Below are 23499 nucleotides of genomic sequence, written 5' to 3'. Positions count from 1 at the left end.
TGTTTTTTAGATGGATAGGGTACAATTGGCAATTATAAAATACCAATTGATGCAGGTTAGAGTTGTCCTATGCAAAAAAGAAGGTCATATTTGAATTCTCCATCAAAAAATACATACAATAGACACCTTTTTTTTTCTTTTTCGCTGCCTTTTTTTCGCGACCTCGTCCATGGACCCGTCCACGGCCGGCCGTTTGCGTCCACGGCCGGCCGTTTGCGTCCACGGCCGCGGCCTCGTCCACGGCCGCGTCCACGGCCGCGTCCCCGGCCGTCTGCGTCCACGGCCGCGTCCACGGTCGCGTCCACGGCCGGGACGGCCGGCCGTTTGCGTCCGTGGACGCGGCCTCGCGTCCACGGACGTTTTTTTCGCGGCCGCGTCCATGGACGCGTCCACGGTCGCGTCCATGGACGTGGACGCGGCGGCCAGCGGCTGTCTCTCGTATGAATAGCTAGCATCTGGCAAGAAGCAGTGATAGAAGGAATGAGGAGGTGCTAGTGGGGTGAGGTGGAGTCTGAACAGGTGAGTTGGAGTCTAGCACTCAGCATTCAGACTCCACCTGACCCCCTTAATGTGAGAGCTCATCTGACAGTTGGACTGTCTTGTGGCTCAGATCTGAGGGTTTTCAGATTACCAAGGAGCTGGTGGACAGAGGGCATGCTGGCTTGGCGTACCGGGGCAGTGACGGCAGATGAAATGGTGGAGAGAATGGAGACAGTTGCAGGGTCCGTTGAGAGGGAGAATAGAGAATCAGGGGAGAGAATAGAGTAGAGCGGTGGTTCTCACTTCTCAACCTTTTCAGGCCATGATCCCCCAAAATAATCACATTTGATTTTGAACTGGGGACTCATCACCCCGATAAGCACTTGGAATGTAGAAGTTGATGCATTGGGTTTTGTTTGACTCGGTTCCACTGATACATATTGTGAAATTAGCGCTGTGAGTCTATTATTTCCTCTTTCTTATATTATTTGATAATTTGGCCAGTGTTTGGTATTGTTTGTTGATTACTTTTGATGCAATAATGGTCTTTTTTCTTCTCTCTCTTGTTGCAACCGTCAGTCGCAAGTCAGTCTTGTCGCACAGTTACTATGAAAACCTCCACCGGCTGTCCCTCCACAAGCCTGTCCTTCACGTCACGTCACGTCACGTCACGTCACGTCACACCTTTGGCCCTACTCTTATCTCCGGCACCGTTGCCCCTATCCATGCCAAACTGTGCACACACACTCCTTGGCTGGCAAACCACAACCTCCACCCCTGATTTCTCACATGTCCCTCTTAGCGCCACCATGGGGTTGCTTTTTGCAGTGTATACATGCGACCTGACAGTCGCTTATCTCCCGATTAGGGAGTCTTACTGGTTTTTATTTGGGGTATTAAAAAGGTCTTAAGAGCCCCGACCCACAGGTTTGAGAACCGCTGGAGTAGAGGATAGTAGAAGAGAGAGAGGAGGGGTTTGGAGACCTCAGGTTCCATCGAGTGGTGACAGATCGAGGTCGGGTATAGATTTAGGTGGGAGAGTGGAGCGAGAGAGATGGAGGTTATAAAGTAGTGGTTTGGAGGGAGAGCAGGCTCTAGAGAACAACAGGTCCAGTTGAGGTCAGAAGCAATCTTCTGGGCCTCTGCCTAATGGTCGTTCAAAGATTGCCTCAAGCAGTGGTGTAAAGTAATGAAGTACATTTACTCAAGTACTGTACTTTGTAAGTTTTTGAGGTATTTTTGCTTTACCGGAGTATTTCTAATTTTCAGTACATTTACTTCAACTCCACTGCATCTTTGGGGCAAACTGCAATTATTTGAAAACTTTAGTTACTAGTTAATTTGTAGATTTTGATTATAATAGAAAACATATATTTACCACTTCAACCATATTTAAACATGGCTATTTGCAAATAGACAATCTACAAGTTCACACGACGCACTGTGAGCTTGTAGATCTGCTATTTTCAAAAGGCTTTTACACAATTTAGATTTACTAGTTCTTCATAACTATTACTTTTACTTTTGCTACTTTAAGTATATTTTGATGCCAACACTTTGTACTTTTACTGAAGTGGAATAGAATTAGAATTCCGGACTTTTACTCGTAACAGAGTATTTCTACATTGCCGTATTGATACTTTTACATAAGTATAAACGTGAGTACTTTTTCCACCACTGGCCTCAAGTAACGTGAAGGTGTGGCCTGATGCCCATGCCTTTCCATGACTGTGCGAGGCGAGGTGGGTCGGGTTATCTGACCCACCTCACACAAACCAGAGTTAATGAGACTCTGTACTGCAGACCTGTAGAAGAGAAGCATCAAACATTCTGCCAGCACAGCACAAGGTCAGGGACACAAGGCAATTTGTGAGCGTGCGTGTATACGTGAAAAATATATCAGAAACATATCCCCCACCTGCCACTGGTAATTTCAAATTTTCATTTCTTTGCCATTTATCTTTCATCATTCATATATTTTTCCCCCAGTAGTGAGATCACTACAATTTAGACATTTAGCAGACACTCTTAAATCCAGAGCGGTTTACAATAAGCAAAAAATGTAATCAATAAAATCAAAAATCAACCAAAAGATCAATAATCAGTACATTGAAGCTATACACACTATTGACTATAGGATGTCGAGTCAACAATGACCTGGCATTAGTCTATTTGAAAATGCTATCTAAATTACATCATTTGCTAGGTTCACTAGGTTCTTGACAACTCTCTCTGCCACCCTGTGTAGGCATAGCGTCCATGACAGTCCCTGTGTACATCGCCGAGGTGTCCCCGCCACACCTGAGGGGACAGCTGGTGACGGTCAACACTCTGTTCATCACCGGGGGACAACTCACTGCCAGCCTCATCGATGGAGCTTTCAGCTACCTGCAGCGTGACGGGTGGAGGTCAGACGTCTAATGTTCAATCAATCAATCAGTCAGTCAGTCAGTCAGTCAGTCAGCCAGCCAAGTAGCCGATGAATTGTATTATTATAGTGCCAAATCATGACAAATCATCTCAAGACACTTAACATGTAGAGAAGGTCTAGCCATGACCATGATGATGGTGACATGGAAAAACTCCCTTTTTAAACCCTAGAACTCTTAACGTCCACAATGGGCAGTTGATGCAATTAGACCGTGAATTCACTGGACCATTCTCACACACAGGCATGGGTGGCCCAAGGGAGAAGTTCCCCGCTCCTTTATTTATTTAAAACAATACCCAATTTATTTTTTGTGAAATTTCATTTTGAAATATTAAAGAAGAGTACCTCAAACTGCCATGTATTGTTGTAGCCTACTTTAATATATTTTGATGAGAAGTATGTCTTTATGGAATATATTACATCGGGTAAAATATACCTGGCGTTAGTGATTGTGTGACAAAATAGTCACACAAAATAGCGTTAGGTTAAGGTAGGATGAAACCCTTCTAGGCTGATGTTGTAGTTTGTTTTCAGGTTCACAGTTACGGGGTAAAAACATGCTAGGCTGCATAAAGAAAGATGCCTAAGCGTCAAACATCCTTAATACAGTATATTAACCAGCAAGATGCCCTAAGGGCGAGGAGCGACCTCACCGTGCACATGGCCACGTGCACATGGGTGCTTTGGCATGTATACCCTTCTGCTGAGCTGGTCGAGTCATCACTGTGATGTCAGAACAGGTCAGCTATCCATATATGGAGTCTGTGAGGTTAGAAGTATTGACCAGCTCCATATATGGAGATCTAGGTGATGATTCAGTCGTCTCCAACTCTCCATGTATGGATATCCAGGGTTGGATGAGGTCACTGTCGTGATCTTCATATATAGAGATCCAGGTGATGATAGTCAGCAGTCTTGATTTGCAAATGAATTCTGTCTTGGCCAAATATGGGCATTCCCAGATATGCGCTTAATATTGACATTGGGACAGGGATCTCCATATATGGGCATAAAAGGACAGAATTAAATTGCAAGTGTGACTCGTGTCACGGCAACCACACTGGTTAGACTGACACAATATGTCCATATATGGGCATTCCAAGATATGGGCTTAATATTGATGGGAATACAAGGGATTCTATTAGTGTGGTTGCCCTAACAGGGCATCAGCTGGGAATCAGATGTAGAGGTCAGCTCCATATATGGAGATCTAGGTGATGATCCAGTCGTCTCCATGTATGGATTTCCAGGGTTTGATGAGGTCAGTGTTGTGATCTTCATATACCGATGTTTCCTGTTGAGATTGGCAGATTTCACCCAGGTTTTTTTTTTCATCTCACTCACGTCACTTTGTCTGCTGACCTCACTCAGCCTCGAAATAAACAGAAAATAAACAAAAATAAATATAAAACAATTCACAGGAGAGCAAGCAGTGATCACCCCACGATGTGCACTGCAATGTAGTTTTCAAATTGCAGGCACTTTTTGAGAGTGAAAACATAAGAAGACATGTGTGACATGTGTGATCTGGGCAGCCTGCCCCAGGAAATGAGCCAATCTCAACACGAAACAACAGTATGGATATCCAGCTAGGGCTGTCACGATTATGACATTTTACAAGACCATACATTTTCACTTATATAATTGCGATTAACTATTTAATTGTGTTTTTGTAGTTGACAATTACATTTCTGTTAGGCTTGTAGACTTTGAAGTTGAATATGGCAGATATGGTACCTAAATATACAAATATACAAATATACAAAGATACAAAGAAATATACAAAGAAATGGCCGACATATTTGACAACTTTGTACTTAAAAAAACATTGATAGTGGAAATAGCCAATCTACAAGCTCACAACGCATCGTGGTGCGATGCGTTGTGATTAAACCGGTGAGTGAAAATGTAATCATACTACTCCTTAAAATAATAGTAAACTAGAAAGATGCAATTCTGGGAAATTGCAAGTGTGCATTTTCCCATTCAAGTAAATGGAGGAAATTAATTTGCAAATAAATTAATCTAAATTAAAGTGTATAACGTATCTCAAGCAGACGAGTCCAGATGAAGCCGGTTGACTTGATGGGAAGAGTAAGGCTAGGGCTCCACCAAAATGACGGCGTCGTGCCGGCGTCGGACGCCGTCAAAAAATGAACCGGGGCGAATTTGAGCGTCCGACGCGGACGTTGACGTCGGCAGTGGAGCACCCTTCATTGATTAAAACGGGAGTGTTCCCAGCGTTGACGTTGACGCGACGCTCGACGTGCTCGGTGGAGCCGGGGGGTTAGGGCAACCACACTAAATACTAGGCATGGGACGATAAGCGATATGATCGTTTATCGTGATAAAAAACACAAGATAATCGTATCGTGGAGATATAATTTATCGTGATATGTCCTCCATCATGCACTGGGAACAATTCACCTTTTATTTGCCGAGCTGTATATCCGTTACCACTTAAACCCTCTAGAATTGGTAAAAGGTAGTTATAATATACGTACTTGATACTGTCTTTTTTTCACTCTGACTCTATCAAATGTCTTTGCCAAAAAATCCCAGGATAATGGATTTTGATTATTGCGATAATATCGTAAATCGCGATTTATTTTGTCACAATAATCGTGATATGACATTTTCATATCGTCCAATCCCTACTAAATACTACAATACTAAAATCACCACTAATAAAATGTGACAAAATGTGACAGTTCATAATGAGACGGATAAAACCGGTGAAAGGTAGTCGTCTGAGTTCACATTATTGTTTCCGAGTGTTCCCACCGAAAACCACAATCTCTCGGATATTTGGAGCGTTTTATTCTGTGACTTCAACATTCAGGACACAGGTGGGTGATATGTTCTGAGTGGGCTGTCCCTGGCTGTCTCTGTTTGATTCCTATCACGTCAGCATCAGACACATCCAGGCTGGCTGGGACCATCCTTCCAAATGTCACCATATGTGCCAATCTGCCCCTAACATTTACTGAGTGCAAGAACATTGTACGTTTAAAAGCCTCTTTCTTTCTTTCTTTCTTTCTTTCTTTCTTTCTTTCTTTCTTTCTTCACATTGGTGTTTTCTAAATGGTGACATTGTTGTGATTTTGACCAATAAAGTATTCTATTCTATTCTATTCTATTCTATTCTATTCTATTCTTTTCTTTCCTTTAGGGGTGCAACATTTAATTGGTACTACTCGATATAATAAATAATTGTAATCAATGAAAGAAAATATATTTGATTAAAATAACAAAATTATATGTACCAAAATACATTATGAATGAATCACTTAAGCCCTATTTAAAATATAGTGAAAATAGTTCATCTGCACTCCCTAAATGATGGTTAATTGCTTGGCATAGCAACCCCAGCCCAGCCAGGCTGTGGAATGAACAAAAAGCAGATCTACAATCTACAAGCTTGTATGACAAATTATAAAATTGGGCTTATGTCTATGTGGTACCAAAAACCAGTGGTGTAAAGTATACTCAAGTACTTAGCTTGTAGATTTTCAAACATTTGAGTACTTTTACTGTTGGTACTTTTAAGTTCAAGTAAACACCTTGAACACAGGCCTTTATATTGTGGTATTGTCACTTTTACTTAAGTCAAATATCTGGGTACTTCTTCCGCCACTGACTAAAAACGTACTTAACCCCCATCTTTCATTTCCCTCCCTCCCTCCCCCGTCTCCAGGTACATGCTGGGTCTTTCGGTGGTGCCGTCTGTGATCCAGTTCCTGGGTTTCCTCTTCCTGCCGGAGAGCCCTCGCTGGCTCATCCAACGAGGGCTGACCCAGAAGGCCCGCCGGGTCCTCAGCCAGATCAGAGGAAACCAGAACATCGACGAGGAGTTTGACAGCATCAAGAATGGCATCGACGAGGAGGAGAAAGACTGTGGCGGAGGTGAGAGGTTTGGGCGGAGTAGAAGAACGGGTGGTCATCAAACCGCCGACTTCATCATTTAGAACGGTGGCTTTCGACCTATTTCATATCAACACTTAGACTGCCATAGTTTTGAGGTTAAGACGCCTGTGGACGTCTTAGGCATCCCATGTGTTAAGGTCCATTATTTCTTCAGCATTTGGACCACCATTTGATGAGATTTAGCCTCTCAGACACAAGACTTAGAATATTTTGTTATCGTTGTATACAAATCTTTGTCCACAGTTCCAAGCTGTTTTGATGTGGTCATAGGAGAGATAAACAGGCAAGCATTGATCAAAATAACTCTCCTATTCTTCTATTCTCTACATTCTTCTATTCTCTAATTGTGTAGACTAATTGTGAATTAGGTAATGCAGATGTTTAACAATAATTTAACACTTGAGTGTGTAAAATGAAACCTGTACGGGTCCATTTGGTTACCAACTCTCCCATCATTTAGCCTGGAACCACCTGGAACCCCCTCAAGGACCACTGGTTGGGAACCACTGATTTAGATGATGACAGTATGTACATGACAGCACAAGCTGAAACTTCCACTGTCTCACTTTGTCAGGTGCATTTCTATCTACAGGTATATCTGTCTAGAAATGTCACTCACTCTGTGTGTGTGTGTGTGTGTGTGTGTGTGTGTGTGTGTGTGTGTGTGTGTGTGTGTGTGTGTGTGTGTGTGTGTGTGTGTGTGTGTGTGTGTGTGTGTGTGTGTGTGTGTGTGTGTGTGTGTGAGAGAGAGAGAGTGTTAGGGCATCTATCTATCTGTAATTTTACTTTCACGTGTAATCATTATCATTATAAATACATTATCTGTTTAATATTTTCCTATACCAACCTGTAGAGCAATACATTGATACCAGTTGCACAATGAACCCTTTTCACAAATAAGTGCATTTTGAGTGTGCAGCTCCTCTTGACACTCGCGAGTCGCCAACTTTGAATTGACTGTGATATTCAAATGAGAGTGAGAATGTGGTAGTGTGGCTGGTTGTCATAGCTGTTGCTAAGGCTGCTTCAAACCACAACTCCCCCTGAATCCCAGCTTTGTGAGAAAATAAGAAGGGGAAACAGGATGTAAAATTCACTAGAGGCGCTGACTTTGAAGACCAACTCTCCCCCAAAATTATGTTATTTTGTTGGATTATTAATGTCTTTCTGAAGCTTTCCTGTGAAGGTCCTGGTAGTTTATGTCACCATCTCCAAAGCGTCAATAGAGGGTTTTTGGACTAGCACTCACTGAAAACAAGTTTGACGCAGGGCATGCAACTCAGACAAGGTGCGATATCGTACATCAAACTTTTTTTTTTACTTAGGGATGAATACGTACCTTTATTGAACATTAATGAACAAAGGTGATTTTTCTGAGGATTTAACCATGCAACCATACCGTCATCATACCAAGGTACAACAAAATTTGAAAAGCTCAGCTTTAAAGTGCAACTTTAAGATAGGACTGTTTATAGAACTCCTTACTGTATGTGGACACATGCAGTCAAAGGACTGGTTCTCAAAGTGTCCTTAGAGCCCATTGAGGAGGTTCCAGGGGGTCCCCAGCTAAATGTGCAACATTTACTAACCCATTTACGGCCTATCTCCACTGTTATTGCCTCACCCTCAGTATAGAAAGTTGTAGAATTCTGTAAATTTAATCTAGCAAAAAATTAAATCTTCTCTTGTGGAGGTCCTTGGCACAAAGGTTTTTTAAATTGAGATCCGTGGCCAAACCTTAACAGGAAAATGTTTGAGAACCACTGCTCTAGAGGGAGGTGGAGGAGAACATGTTGTGTTCTCTTGCGCTGTTATCGTGGTTATTGGACACATGCAGCATATTTTGTGTCATCATGAGACTGTGTTAGTTTGAACCGACCATATTGAACGAAGCTGACACAATGACTGTTGAATATACGGTATATAATAATAAATAATTGGTAACACCAGTCCAATCCATTCGGTTGCTTAGCTCTCTTTGACAGTAGGTTCAGCTCAGGCACGTGCACACATAGACATCAAAGGGGGCTTTTATCCACCTGTATAAAGTGCCCTCTTCAGACCATGAAAGCAGTTTTTACTATTGTGAAAGAAATGCAAATGGCCCCTTTCCATCCCATACCTTGAAGGCAGCATTCAAGAGAATTGCCTTGTCCAAACTCTCCTGAACTTGAATGCAGCATCTTATGTTGAAAGAAATGCATTCTTTGTGTAAAAATCCATGCCGTTATGTCACATCTCCAGTATTGACTTGATTATGCTTAGTTCAGTGTGGCATCAAGCACCGAAAATAGCTGACCTCCAAGCCCACAGGACTTGGAGGTCTGCTATTTTCGATGTTTTCACCAAAAGTGCCCTTTTAGAAATTTCAGCCCCTCTAACATTCTCTGTACGTCCCTGGTTCAGCTAATACTCTGATATAGCCGATCTCTAAGTACTGTATGTGCTTCTCATGTGCTGCTCCGATTCTCTGGCTGTACTCCTGGTCCGTCCTCTCCTCACTCGTGAACAAGACCCCGAGATACTTAAACTCCTTCACCTGGGGTAAAGTCTCATTCCCTACGTGGACTGCACATTATTAACTTATTTACACATGCCAAATAAAAAGTTTAATGGCATAGTATGAAACTTTGCCCTGTGTTTGCAACAATAATAATTAACACAATAATTAATGCACGTTTCCCCACCATTTCCCTTCATACCAGCAGTGAGCAGTCCTCCTCAGCCACTCGAGTAGTGTGGTGGTGTTTGCCTAACACACTGCCCTCTCACAGAATTTTGATGTTTTCACTGTTTGTTTCGGTAACCCAGAAACATCCCTGTCTACCACCAAGTTGTTCCCATTTTGAGAACAACTGCCCTAGACAAGCAGACCCTGTATTTCTTATACACTAGTTATTCACTTTTTTTGGAGGGGGGGTGGGGTGGGGGTCTCTTAAAATATGCCATGTGCATTGATCTTGTTAGATATTGTTACAAATATGATACAATTACACAATGTAGGTGCTGTGTGCCACTAAATAGGTGTGCGTGTGCACACGTGCACTAATGTGCGTGTGGGCGCGCGCGTGTGTGTGCGTTCACACCTGGGAAGACGGGCACTCATTGTGCCCTTTCCCTTACATCTAGTTACCATGGAAACAATACCTCTGACTCCCCCTTTCCTCACACCTTGACAGTCATGATAGTGTTTAAAGCACTTCTCCGTGTCACACGCACACACGCATGCACACGCGTGCACACACAGGCCATTATTTCAAATGGGATCTTTAAAATGTCTAGTGCTGAAATTAACTACCTAAAAGGATGCTAATTGGCCCAATAAGATAATGTCATCACATCTTCTGTTCTTCACATTTGTAGCAAAGAAGATTATACAACATGTCTCTCATATTTCCTCACACCGCCATTGTTAAAAAATGATTGAATAGAAATTATATAAATTATTCATTCTTAAGGAGCTTGCACACTGGTCTGTATTTTCTGCCCGAAATGCGTAAAACCAGTAAGACTCCCTAATCGGGAGATAAGCGACCGTTGGTCGCTTATCTCCACAAATAGGCCAAAAGTTTGTTTTACCAATTATTACACTCTATGTGAACATTTACATCAACAAATCCCAAGTACTGGTTTTTAGGGGTGTAACGAAGGCTCTCAATTGCGTTCAAGACATACAGGCAGTTGACAGTTTGCCATGGTTACTCATTGAAGTTGAATCTCCATATATGGAGATAACCTACGCATCACACTAAGTCTGACCTCACCAGCCCATATTTGGGCATGAGCAACTTATGTCTCCATATATGGAGATATGATGACATCACACAGTCCTCAGCCGATGATGTGGCGTGATGTCATACAATACACAAACGAGCCCTACAGTATAAAGGGGCAATTCTTGCCAGGAAAGAAGCATTTCTTCGACTCAGACCTTATCGCCAGGGTTGGCTTATAGCTTATCATCACATCCAACCATCTCCAATACTCACAGCTTGTGTACAGGCGCCGCCCACATGTGTACACAAACCTTTGTGTACGTTGCTGTGGCAACAGTCTGTTGTTGCTGGTCTGTTAGTGTACGTTAGCAACCACCTTAGCAACCATGGTTTTACCCTAGCAACCAACTGTTTACCCTAGCAACCAACTGTTTACCATAGCAACCATTTTTTTTACCCTAACAACCAACTGTTTACCATAGCAACCATGTTTTTTTTACCTTAGCAACCAACTGTTTACGATGTCAGCAGTGTGATGTCATACTGATGCGGAGATATGAGCAGGGCAAAGGTGGGACGTGTGACGGACGGCCGGTGGAGGTTTTGATACTAAACTGCGACCTTACGGTCGCAATAATGAATTCCACCTCATGTTCTGTTTATCCACTGCCATCATTCATTTAGGTTTTCTGTGTTCGCATGTTATGACCTGTGTGGATTAAGGGAAGGCAATTGACTTGACCTCGTCATTGTTTCCAAACAAGATAATCTCTCTTCTAAGATAACTGAAGTATACCTTTACAAGTAACGTAATCTTTCTTCTATGATAGCTGAAACATCAAACAACACTGCAACGAAATAACTCCATAATTCAACATTGTACTTGAGTATTGACAAAAAATATAAAATACTTAAATACTTGAAAGTTCTCAAGACTTTCTCAAGAATTTGTCAAACTTTTTCTGTAAATTGCAGATCTGCAAGATCACAACTTGTTGCGAATATATGAATCATATAGGGGGGCTTAATTGGTTAATGTACGTTTTGTTATAATAATCAAAATTGACGAAGTAACATTTTACAAAAGTTTTCAAATAATTATAGGGGAGTAAAAATATGTATTGCCTCTGAGAGTGAGATGTAGTGGGGTAGAAGTATAACGTATTGAACAATGGACATAGCGTACTCAAGTTAAGGAAGAGTACTTTAACTTACTGTACTTGAGTAAATTTATACTTAGTAACTTCCATCACTGACCCTGGATACAGCCAGCAGGTAATAAGTGAAAACCATAACCTTTATTTGTGACCTAATGTGTTGTATGGCACAGGGGAAGCTGTCTGTATTGACTCTCACATGTGTTGCTGACTTAAGAGCTGTATTAGTGTGGTCTGAAAACACACTTTAGTCAGGAACAACCTCGTCAAAGTACATTTAAAGGGGCCCCACCATGCTTTTCAAAATATATATTTTATATAAATATTGGTCCATAATACGGTTTTATAAAGGATTTAGCCTAAACAACCACTCGGATATTTAAATGTCATGTTCTGTCTGTCTCTAATTCCAAGCCATTTCAGATGCAATACCAAAATGCCCTTTGTTGGCAACGGGGCGCTGTCTTTGGGCTAAAATTGGAACGATACAGAGAAGATAGCATGGTACCACTATGAGAATAATGTAGAGTCAATCCATTCAAACCAATTTTAGTACCACTTTACCTCATGGTTCCACCTCATATATATAGTCTCAATAGATATAGCCTCCCAAAAAGTACCGCCCCCTTCTCTAGGGGGCCCAATAGGAAATGAGCCCCTTTCTGAATTAAACAAGGGCCTGTGACATAAACAAGGGCCCGATTTCAAAAGAGTAACACGCCCATTCAGAAAATCACTGAAATGAAAGGCAAGGCTTAGAGTTAATGAATGTTTTTTGTTTTTGGCTGGATGAGACAATGGGAATTCTATGAAGATAAGTAGAAAATGGGTGTTGAATAATAATTTATGTCTGTACATCTTGTAGTTGCGTGTAGCACATTATCCCTGCATTATACGGTGTAATTTCTGATGGAATTCGAAATTAGAGAATTTGAACTCTTCATTTTCATTGAAAAAGGCACACTGCAAGAATGACTAATAAACGTAACAAACTTAGTGCCCTTTACAAATGTCATGTTCCCGTCAATGCACTACAGACACACTCAGACATGTCTGGGATTTTATTACGACATCTTCACTGAGAACGCGATGTGATCGCAAATGAACACAAAAACAGCTTTTTAATGTTGTTCCATCCCAGCAACCAGTGATGAACCAACTGAACTGACTCATCGACGGTCTGCCTTATTCAATTACTGCATAATGGGGAGTTGTTGAGCTGTTATGTTTAGGTCAATTAGGGAAGCTGTAGTCAATGAGGCCTTAAAAAACAAGAATTGACACAGTCAATATATAAGCTGGTCAGATGAAAAAAAAATGTTTTTTGAAAAAAAAAAAAAAATGTTTTTTGAAAAAAAAAAGTTTTGGAAAAAAATGTTTTTTGGAAAAAAAAAGTTTTGAAAAAACTCGGGCGTGCTCAAACAACAGTAATAACTGCGTATTACCTTACTGTACTTTACTGTACTGTATACTGTACCTCACTGTACTGTACTGTACATATTCTGTGTTCTATATCTATGAAGTCTGTGTTCTAGATCTATGAATTTTGTCACTCCCCCCCCCCCCCCGTGTATGTGTGTGTGTGTGTGTGTGTGTGTGTGTGTGTGTGTGTGACTTTTACTTATAACTGAGTACATCTACAGTGCAGTATTGATACTTAAAAAAAAACAAGTGTAAAACATTTGAGTACTTTTTCCAACAGCTACTTTCCCCCATAGCCTGGAGGACTCCTGCTAAGTTTACAGTTGCCATATAGCCTATTACTCTATAAATCTATCTGTGATGTCTGATTTTACTAAAACTAGCATGCTTATTAGGCAGTAGTGGGAAAAGTACTCGCATTCTTTACTTAAGTATCATACAAGTGGAAGACTTGTATTCAAAATTTACTTGAGTACAAGTATAAAAAGTATTTGTATTGAAATGTACCAAAAGCAGAAAGTACGCATTATGCAGAACTTAATGTAACCAAGGTGTTCAAATAAGTGTATTGATTGTAGGCATTTTCCAAAATCTTGTGGTATTTCACTGCTACATATCGTTCTAAATATATGCTTTCTTGTCATTTAGTACAATGAATGTGTTACCGTGTCTCTAGAAATGTGCTCATTATTTGTGAAGATACTAACTGTAATTCTCAAAGACTCGCATTGGTTCATTCAGCACATCGTTTTTGCTCTGTTTCATTTGATATTAAAATGCAACTCGAATTAATCTACTGTGTGGACACTGATCAGATGACAGGAAGAAGCAGCTCATCAATGAATGTACTTTGTGTTGCTTTTGTAAATTGTGTAGGGTACGATATTTTCATGACTTCACACCAAAGCCCATATCATGGTCATAGAGTTAAATCATTGACAACTTGCATACTCGTTCAGTTCATATGTTAATGCAGATGGTATGCAGATGGTGTGACACATCACCTACTACAGCCTACAACGATGCCCAGGGCAACACTGCATATTGTCTATAAATGGCTCACAGTTTAAATAACGTACGGTTTATTTGGACAATCATCTGTAACAGATGAAGTATAATTAAATACGACGTGATTAACGTTTGTTTGACATCCTCATCACAATTACATTGGATGCATCGCGTTGATTAAAGTGAATGGCTGCTATAGTTTTGCTAGTTTTCATCACCTAATCACCTTCCTTTCATAACCTAATCTCTACGTTTAGAATTGAAAGAAGAAAAATAATGTTAATGTTAGTATGAAGCTAATTATAAAGCTTAAATGGATGATGATGTCAACAATGACTTGTGAAAATCAAAGAATGATAGCCGATCTACAAGCAATCATACAAACATTTTGTACTTTGATGCCAATACTTTTGTACTTTTACTCAAGTATTTTTTACTCTTTTCTTCTGTTTCATTTATCACAAGCAGGCTGGCCACAGGCACCGCCTCAGTGTGAAGGAATGGTGCTCCCTGCTGGACAAAATATGTCATTACAGCAGTACAGATCTGGAGGGCCTGGCCAATGGATCATGAGCTCGGTGACCATGTGACATGGACAGCCAATCGGCAAATAGGTCCCCTAGGTCCCCTGAATGTCTCAGGACAATGTAATCTGTTTAAAGAGCTGGTCCTGCTGACCAGCTAAAAAGAACCACATAAATCATCATGTGTGCTCCAATGTCCATAGAGCCCTCACACAAATGATGAGGCCACTCAGCAATATCTGGCAAAATTACAATCCTCAATAATCTTTAATGGAGACATAAGAGGAACGGAGATGGAAAGGATAAACCCTTTGCTCTCTTTTGCCACTCTCTCCACCTCCCTGTGTGTGTGTGTGTGTGTGTGTGTGTGTGTGTGTGTGTGTGTGTGTGTGTGTGTGTGTGTGTGTGTGTGTGTGTGTGTGTGTGTGTGTGTGTGTGTGTGTGTGTGTGTGTGCGCGTGTGTGTGCGTGTGCGCGTGTCTGCGTGTGTGTCACAGAATAATCCAACGTCAATAGTGTTAACCCACCTTGACTTGAACACAGAGATCACACACATTTATCGATAGACCAAGAGTAGCTATATGGAATGGAAAGGTAATTAATTAGACCCCTCTTTTTCATTTTCCCTCTTAAAATAGCCAAATACAAGGCACAAATACTTAGTTTCCATACAATCAATTATTTGCATTGCAAAACGATTCGATACCGATTATACAAAGCCAAAACGGTACGATATTTTGCTTTTGCAAACGATATAGTAGATTTTTCGATTCAGTTACTATATCGTTACACCCCTAATGAATACATAATATATGGTTCCTATCAACCAACCTGAGCAGCCTGTTGAATAAAACCCTCCAGTTCCTAGGAAAAGCCATCTATTGGGCCAGCACTTTAAATATTTACTGTGGCTTTCCCATGTGCATTCGCTCTCTTCTATCTCTCTCTCTTTCTCTCTTTCCAAGGACCACGATGTAAATACGTTGCTGACTCTATTGTATTTTATAATCCTTTATGTTTCCGGGAGAAGCATGAAACGTGTTTTTCGTTTAATCATAGCTTCTTATGAATTAAATCAACAAACACAAAACTCTCTGTACTGAATGTGTGTAGAGGTTTGCAGCGTTCCTTTTCATTTAACTCGAGGACTGAATGGAGACATTGATTTTCTTTTCTTCTTAGTTTGTTTGGAGAAAGGTCATCTTTCATGGCGCTCTGTTGACAAGCCTATCCATTATGGTCAAAATGTTATGACAGCACAAGCTGAAACTTCCACTGTCTCACTTTGTCAGGTGCATTTTTATCTACAGGTATATCTGTCTAGAAATGTCACTCACTCTGTGTGTGTGTGTGTGTGTGTGTGTGTGTGTGTGTGTGTGTGTGTGTGTGTGTGTGTGTGTGTGTGTGTGTGTGTGTGTGTGTGTGTGTGTGTGAGTGTGTGTGCGCGTGCGTGCGTGCGTGCGTGCGTGCATGCGTGCGTGCGTGCGCGTGCATGTGTTTCTGTGTCTGCGTGAGAGATGGAGGGGTAGAAAGAGGGATGGCATTTTTCTTACAGATGGCAAGCTGTGCCCAAAATGTTGCAGTCTTTTAAGAAAATTGTCTTGATAACATTACTGCCGTTATCAATCACTGACCAGCTGCTCTTCCAGCTTCCCTCCCCCTAACACGGCCATTTGTTGTTGCGACCGAAGGTCGCATATACTCTGAAAAACCGTGTCGCTTGAGTGACCTTCCTTCCTTCCTTCCTTCCTTCCTTCCGTAACCTTCCTTCTGTACGGGAGTGATGTCAGTGTGATGTCAGCGAGTTGTGACATCACTTCCTGTACGGGGCGGCTACACGAAATGTGGATAACACTATATATGGAGATAGTCCAGTCCATCATGTCATATGGGACTACCGTCATAGACAGTAGCCAAAAGAGAAGGATACACAAGACTAAGAAAGACAAAAAAAGAGAAGAATAAAAAAGAAAAAAAGGAGGAGGAGGATAAAGATACCAAAAGGAGAGAGAAGAAAGGGTGGATGAGGTACAATGTGTCTCAGAAAAGAAAATGTAACAAGGAGGTGGCAACGGGGCGGCTAGATAAAGTTATTAGGCCTGGATCCGACTTTAAGTCGACGCACAGGATTCCAGAAGTGTAGCGCTTATTCGCTCTTGTATCAAACTGGTACTCGGATGAGGTACAAATGTGCGGTATCCTCCTTGTCAAGCTCGACGTTGGGCATTTGGACCTATACATGGAGAAATGGAGCGAACCTGTGTGGCCTAAACATGGAGATGTGGTACAGAATGACTCGTATATGGGCATAAAAAGTATGTCATGTGACATCACTTCCTGTACAGACAGTCAGACAGACAGCCATTGACTCCGGCCTAACAATGGCTACTGTCTATGACGGTAGTCCCATATGACATGATGGATCTCCATATATAGTGTTCTCCACATCTCCATGTTTAGGCCCTATCGCTCACACCCTAGGTGGGGTTGGCGATAGGGCCTTTTTTTGTGTGGAGTTTGCATGTTCTCCCCGTGTCTCCTAGGGTTGATAACAACTAGAATCGTCAGAGAAACGCTGTGGTTGGCCAGATAGTCAAGAATTGGCGCGACCTCGCCCTTCAGGGTCGCATGTTACCCTGAGGTCGCATTCCACCCTCAGGTGTCTTACTAGTGTATATAGACCAGGGTAAAGTCCCTTTCAGACTGGAGGCGGTTACCGCGTCCTAGTAATTCATTTCCAACGAGAGTGAGGCAATTATTTGGGACGCGCGGAGAAGTTGAGGAGCGTAGAGGCAGGTGGGCGCGGTCCCGTGAAAGTCTTGCACGCGTGCTCGTTTGTGTATGTGCTTGCGGGCGGCAAGAGCTGGATTGTGGTCATCTTTGTGAAATACCTCCCGGCGTTTACTCGCGGAGTGATTGTGTTTGTGTCTCCACCGCGGTGTGATCCCAAGCGCTAAAGCCTGCGGCGACCGCGCCCTGTCTAAAGCGCGTTAGACACTCGACCAAACCAGGTTGATTCAAACCCCTAGGCCTAGTCAGAGTAATGACGGTTCCCTCACCCATTAGAACAGGGGTCTTCAACGTTTTCAGGCCAAGGACCCCTTAGTTGAGAGAGAGAGATGAAGCAGGGACCCCCACAACCTTTTCATAGATTCCATATAGTTTAATCGTTTGACAGCACATTTTGGATTCATGTCAATTTGTGTTTTCAGATATTTTTTTTTTTTTTTTTTCACTCACTCTTTATTGATTTTTTTACACACACAAATAAACCATGGCAACCATCATCTCTTCACATCAATCATCATCGTACTGTTCATACACAGGATTTACTTTTTTGTCTTCTTTTTTTCTGTTTTCCTTTTCACATGTCCATCTTCATTATCATTAGAATATTTCCACCATCTAGTGTCCGTCGTTATACCTTTTGTCCTTATTCTGGAGAGTTATTCACATTTACATTCAGTGACATTATACACATCTTATTAACCATCCTTTGTTCAAATAATTCCCATAATATTAACCATCAATTATTAACTTAACTCCCCTCATCTGTTCTACCTGTCTATGTCCAATATAATGTTAACATCCAAATGTCATGCCATATACGCACTCACAAACAAATCACACACATCTACACTAACACAAACACACACACACAGGACTTCCACCTAGGGGCGACTACCCCCTACCCTCTCTAACTAAGCTGAGGGGTTTGTCCCCATCATGGACAGGGCCCCCTCTCTAGACCTGAAAATATTCCCTACTCTTGGGTCCTTCCAGCGTCTAGCCAACTACACAGAAGAGTAAAAAAAAAAAAAAAAACACCAAACATATCAAAAACTACACAATCCCCCTAAACTAAACATCCCCTCGTCGGTCCCGTCTGTCATTCAAATATGATTCTATTGCAACTCTAGATTCCCCTTGTCCTTTCTTTCCCATAGCATGCGGTGCCCGCAATCACTTTTTTATCTGTTCTTGTCTCTTTCTTTCACTTTTTCCACCGTTCCACTTTTCTCTCCCGTCTTCTTCCTCAATACTCGCTGCCATCTCTCTACCTCCTCCTTCCTCCGTCTCTCGTCCATCGCCGCCTCGCCTGTCGTCTCTGCTCCCGTCTCCAGCGACACCTCCACGTCCCCCGCTGCCGGGTCTACGACCCGTATCTGCGTTGTTGGTGGTGTCGTTGATGGTGGTGGTGGTGGCGGCGGTGGTGGTGTCCTCAGGCGCACAAGCTGGGGGCCACTGTGCCAATTCTTTGACTGTTCTTGCCTCCTGTCTTTCCCCTTTTTCAACATTCCTCTTTTTTCTTCTCCCGTCTTTCTCCTCAACACACGCTGCCATCTCTCCACGTTTTCCTTCCTTCGTCTGTCCTTCTCCATCGCCATGTCAGCCGTCATCTCCGTTCCCGTTTCTTGCTGCGCCTCCTCATCCTGCATCTTCTCCGTATCCTGCGTCGTCTCCTCGCCCAGCGCCGCCTCCACGTCCCCCGCCGTCGATTCTGGTGCCCGCGTCCGCGGTGTTGTCCTCTCCCAGTAGCCTCTAGCTCGGATATCCCTCGCTGCTTCTGCCGCGGACGTATACACCTTCGTTCCGTCGTCCCACTGGACTCTTAGCTTTGTATATGGGGATTGAAACGTGATTTTTTCTTGTTTTAACAGCCGTTTAAGTGGCACGTACTCCTTCCTAAGTTTGACCACTTCTGGTGGGTAGTCATGGTCCCATCCGAGCCTCTTCCCGGCCACCTTTATCTCCTTAGCCCACGCCTTTCTGAGAACCAACTCTTTTACATCAAATCTGTGGAAGTTGATAATGATCGAGCGTGGGGGAGCCGCGTCGTCCCGAGGTTTTCGCGTCAGGGCTCGGTGGGCTCGCATGATCTGTAGCTCCGTGTCCTCTGGTAGGTCGAGTTCAGCCCACATCAGTTGCTCTATGAAGTCAACCATGTTTGACCCGTCTTCTGCTGTTTCTGGACAATTGAACAGCCTTATATTGTTTCTCATTTGCCGCGATTGCATGTCCAGCAGCCTTTCTTGTAGTCTCCTCACCCGATCCTCCAGGTATTCTACCGACTCGCTCGCCTCTACTTGCCACTCCTCCGTTGCTAACACTCGGCTTTGGACCTCCGCTATCTCCGCTTTTCGTTCCTCCATCTCTCCGCTCACCTTCTGTTGCTGCGTGTCCATTTCTTCCTTTAGTATCCTTATTTCTTCTTGGTTCTCTCTCCTTATTTCTTCTTTCAGCTTTACAAAGTCTTGTCTCACTTCTTGTCTAAAAGTTTCCATGTTTTGTTTGATGTCAGCGAGTCCTCTGATCACCTCCGCCATTTGCTCGGCTGTCGCCATCTTAGCTTCTTCTTATTTCTCTCAAATACTTGTTTTTAAGCACCACTATGTGTTTTTTACCGGTTCTAGAGTCGCCCTAGCTTCTTCCACACACTTTTTTTAAAAATGTTTTTATCTTACATGTTGTTTTGCATAGTTTATTTTCCGACTATCGGGGAGCTTGCTTTTCAGGCTGTTACTCCATCCGCCATCTTCCCGGAAGCCGTTTTCAGATATTTAACCACTTGAACCGTCAATACTTAATAAACTTGACCTTTCACTCTGTACTTAGTGTGCTCTTTTTCCCCTCTACACCAAAGCTCTTTGCCGAAAATAGCCGATCTACAAGCACTTGTAGATCTGCTATTTTTGGCTAAAGTTCTCTGAATATGGACGCTATAGGGTTCAAGTGGTTAATATGAAAAAAGAGAAAAACCCCCTTGGGGTCCTGGACCCTCTGTTGGTAGACCCCTGCATTAGAAGGACAATATTAGTCTGCGTAGGCAGGCAGGTACCAGTATCAGGCATAGTACCTAAAGAATGGAAAGCTGTGGACAGTTTATTGTCCTTAGAGAGAATTATTTTCATGTAATACATTATTACAATACACAAGCGAGGCAGTCAAAGAGACAAAAAGAATAACATTTTGAAAATCGCTAAACAAAGGGTAGTACTAGTTATTAAATGTAGTATATCAAATAATGTAATATTAAAATATGTTTTCACATAGGATTAAAGGTTTTATGGTCATGATTCACTGCAATCCTGGATGGCTTGGTTCTAGGCTTAACATAATTGTTATAAATATTTTTGTAAAAGTCTATGGGGAAAATGAATGGGAGATTTTTTAGTGAGACCAGTAAACCACTTCCACTGCAATGCTCTATAGAGAGCTCACACCTACCACAAAATGTTTGGATATTGATGTACTGTGTTGTGTCCATATAGTTAGCCTTATATATTGTTTTTATTTCATTATGCCTCCCCCGGTGACTGTGAGGACTGAGTCTGGACAGACATGGATACAAATGTCAACTGGCTGACGCAGGCATGCAACCTTGATGTGATATTCTGAGTTTCTCTTATGATTGATCAAATAACTTTTCAATTACAATTACAAATTTGAACACAAATGGTAAAAAATGTCAAGTTTGCAGATGAAGAAATTCAGTATTGCAAAAAATGTAAGCTACCATCTGTATGTGTTAGTATACGGTACTGTGTGTGTGTGTGTGTGTGTGTGTGTGTGTGTGTGTGTGTGTGTGTGTGTGTGTGTGTGTGTGTGTGTGTGTGTGTGTGTGTGTGTGTGTGTGTGCGTACTGTGTAGTACATGAGTGGAAGTCAATTTAGCTCTTCATTAGGAAGACCATTAGTTCCCTGCTATCTGGTGGGTCCAGAGCAGACTATGAATCTGGATTTGCCCGGCAGCTAATCACATCAGAGTCCTCTACTTGGGTCTCAGAGGGACCAGCCAATCACAAACTACCAGGGTAGCTTCATGGCAATAGGCTCAAGATGAAAACGAATCGGCCGTGAGGTTGGATGTCCTGTAACTCAACATCATGTTCCTCTACAGTACATGGTCTACAGCAGCACTTCACAAAATATATTTGGTGCCTCTCCAGGACCCAAACTTAAAATATGTATTATGAATTAACCACTTTAGCAGGGGTGTAACGATATAGTAACTGCAATCGAAATATTATTTTTAATTAAAAAAATCGAAGTATATCGAAATGAAAACAGCTAACATCGAATCGAATCGTTTGATTTTGTATCGTATCGAATCGGTAGTGCAAATAATCGATTGTATCAAAACTAGTACCTACTTGTGCATTATATTTAGCATTTTTAAGGTTTCTGTTGAAGTAGTGTATCATTTTGTGGCGTAGGTGTTGCCCGACCAATGACTCAAATCTGACCCTGCATGGAGGTGTTTACTTCAATGATGAATCATGTTGAGCAGAGAAACAGTACATCCATGCGACTTGTTTTAACTTGGCATCCATGCCTCTTTCAAGCATTGATAATTAGGAAAATGTGATGATATATTGGCACATTTCTAATGACTAGAAAGTTGTGCACAGTGAAGAGCAAATCTCTGCGTGCGGCAATAATACTGTCTGATGCAGTGTTTCCAAACTTTGTAGATCCGCTATTTTCAGCCGGGCGCAACCAACTCCATTTTAGTCTATAGTTTTTATTTGTTGAGATTGTCAATATGTAGTCTCAGTTTTAGTCATCATAGCTTAGTTTTTATTTTGTTTACTTCAGTGGAAAAAGGTAGTTGACAAACCTTTTTCGTTTTAGTCGAGGAAATGAACACTGGCATCAAGTCTGTGGGTGTTGTGACTGTTGTCCTGTATGTTGGTTTTAAGCAGACGAGGGCACAGTTTCTGTGTAGTAGATCCCATACGCTGGATGGACACAGCTTGCGACCAATTGGCTATTTGCTCTCCACAGCCTTCCAGACACGTATCCCATAGCTTGGAGGGTCTTGAATCTGAGATTATGAATTCAGAAAAATAACATAAAAAATATTCAGCCCTGCCTCATCCGTCTTATACTTTCTTCCCCCCCTTTATGTCAGCAACAGTTTAAGAGGATTTGTCAATTTAGGGTGGAGGTTAATCTGATCCAACCGAAGAACTGTGTGCCAGCATTAGGATTATCGTGATAAAAAACACTCACGATAATAGTATCGTGGAGATTACATTTATCGTGATATCGTCCTCCGTCATTACCTGACTTTCGCCAGATGGTGGCAGCATTGCGTTGCATTGCTTTACCATCTGGGCTCGGTCCGCCAGCGTTGATAACACTCGTAAAGTCCCGGGCCGGACCAATCAGCGGCAGCTATGGGCGGGCTCTGAGCGGCTCTGAGCCAATAGAGTGACGTTGCCTGAGTGCATGACGTTGCCTGTCTGCAACGTCATGCAGACAGGCCAATATGAGTGGTTGGAGTTGGCACTCCCAGACTGTGATAGAAACGGCCACATCCAATCACCTGCTACAGAAATTCAAAAAATGGCCCGCCCCTTACATAGAGTCTGGCCGAGAGATCCCAGATGTAAGGCAGAGCGTTACGCACTGCTGCAACTATCTGGCGAAAGTCAGGTTACCTCCGTCATGCACTGGGATCAATTCACCTTTTATTTGCAGAGCTGCATATCTGGTACGACTTGTCTTAAACCCTCTATAATTGGTAAAAGGTACTCGTAATATACATACTTTTTTTCACTCTCTATCAAATGTCTCAGCCAAAAAATAGCTGATCTACAAGCTCACAACGCGTCGCATCGTTGTGAGCTTGTAAATCTGCTATTTTTTGGCACATGTTATGCCCCAGGATAATGGATTTTGATTATCGTGATAATATCGTAAATCACGATTTCTTTTGTCACAATAATCGTGATATGACATTTTCATATCGTCCCATCCCTAGCCAGCATTTGTCTTGTATTGACTGATATGCTGAGTCTGAAATTCATGTGTGTGTGTGTGTGTGTGT

The 23499-nt window shown here is 42.2% G+C and overlaps 1 protein-coding gene across 1 annotated transcript in view; it reads left to right on the top strand.

Annotated features, from left to right (window-relative positions):
- Positions 1–23499, top strand: part of LOC308309155 (proton myo-inositol cotransporter-like) — a gene marked incomplete at both ends in the record, with an annotated part of 80306 nt that overhangs the window by 12052 nt on the left and 44755 nt on the right. Inside the window, 2 exons of the mRNA XM_080754631.1 lie at positions 2729–2888; positions 6609–6817. Coding sequence (XP_080610757.1) covers positions 2729–2888; positions 6609–6817 — 369 coding nt within the window. The remainder of the gene's footprint in view (positions 1–2728; positions 2889–6608; positions 6818–23499) is intronic.

Source organism: Nannobrachium achirus (assembly GCF_963921795.1).
Source record: "Nannobrachium achirus genome assembly, chromosome: 23".
NCBI lineage: Eukaryota > Metazoa > Chordata > Actinopteri > Myctophiformes > Myctophidae > Nannobrachium > Nannobrachium achirus.
The sequence above is the reverse complement of the archived record's forward strand: the minus strand, read 5'-3'. Positions and strand labels throughout refer to the sequence as shown.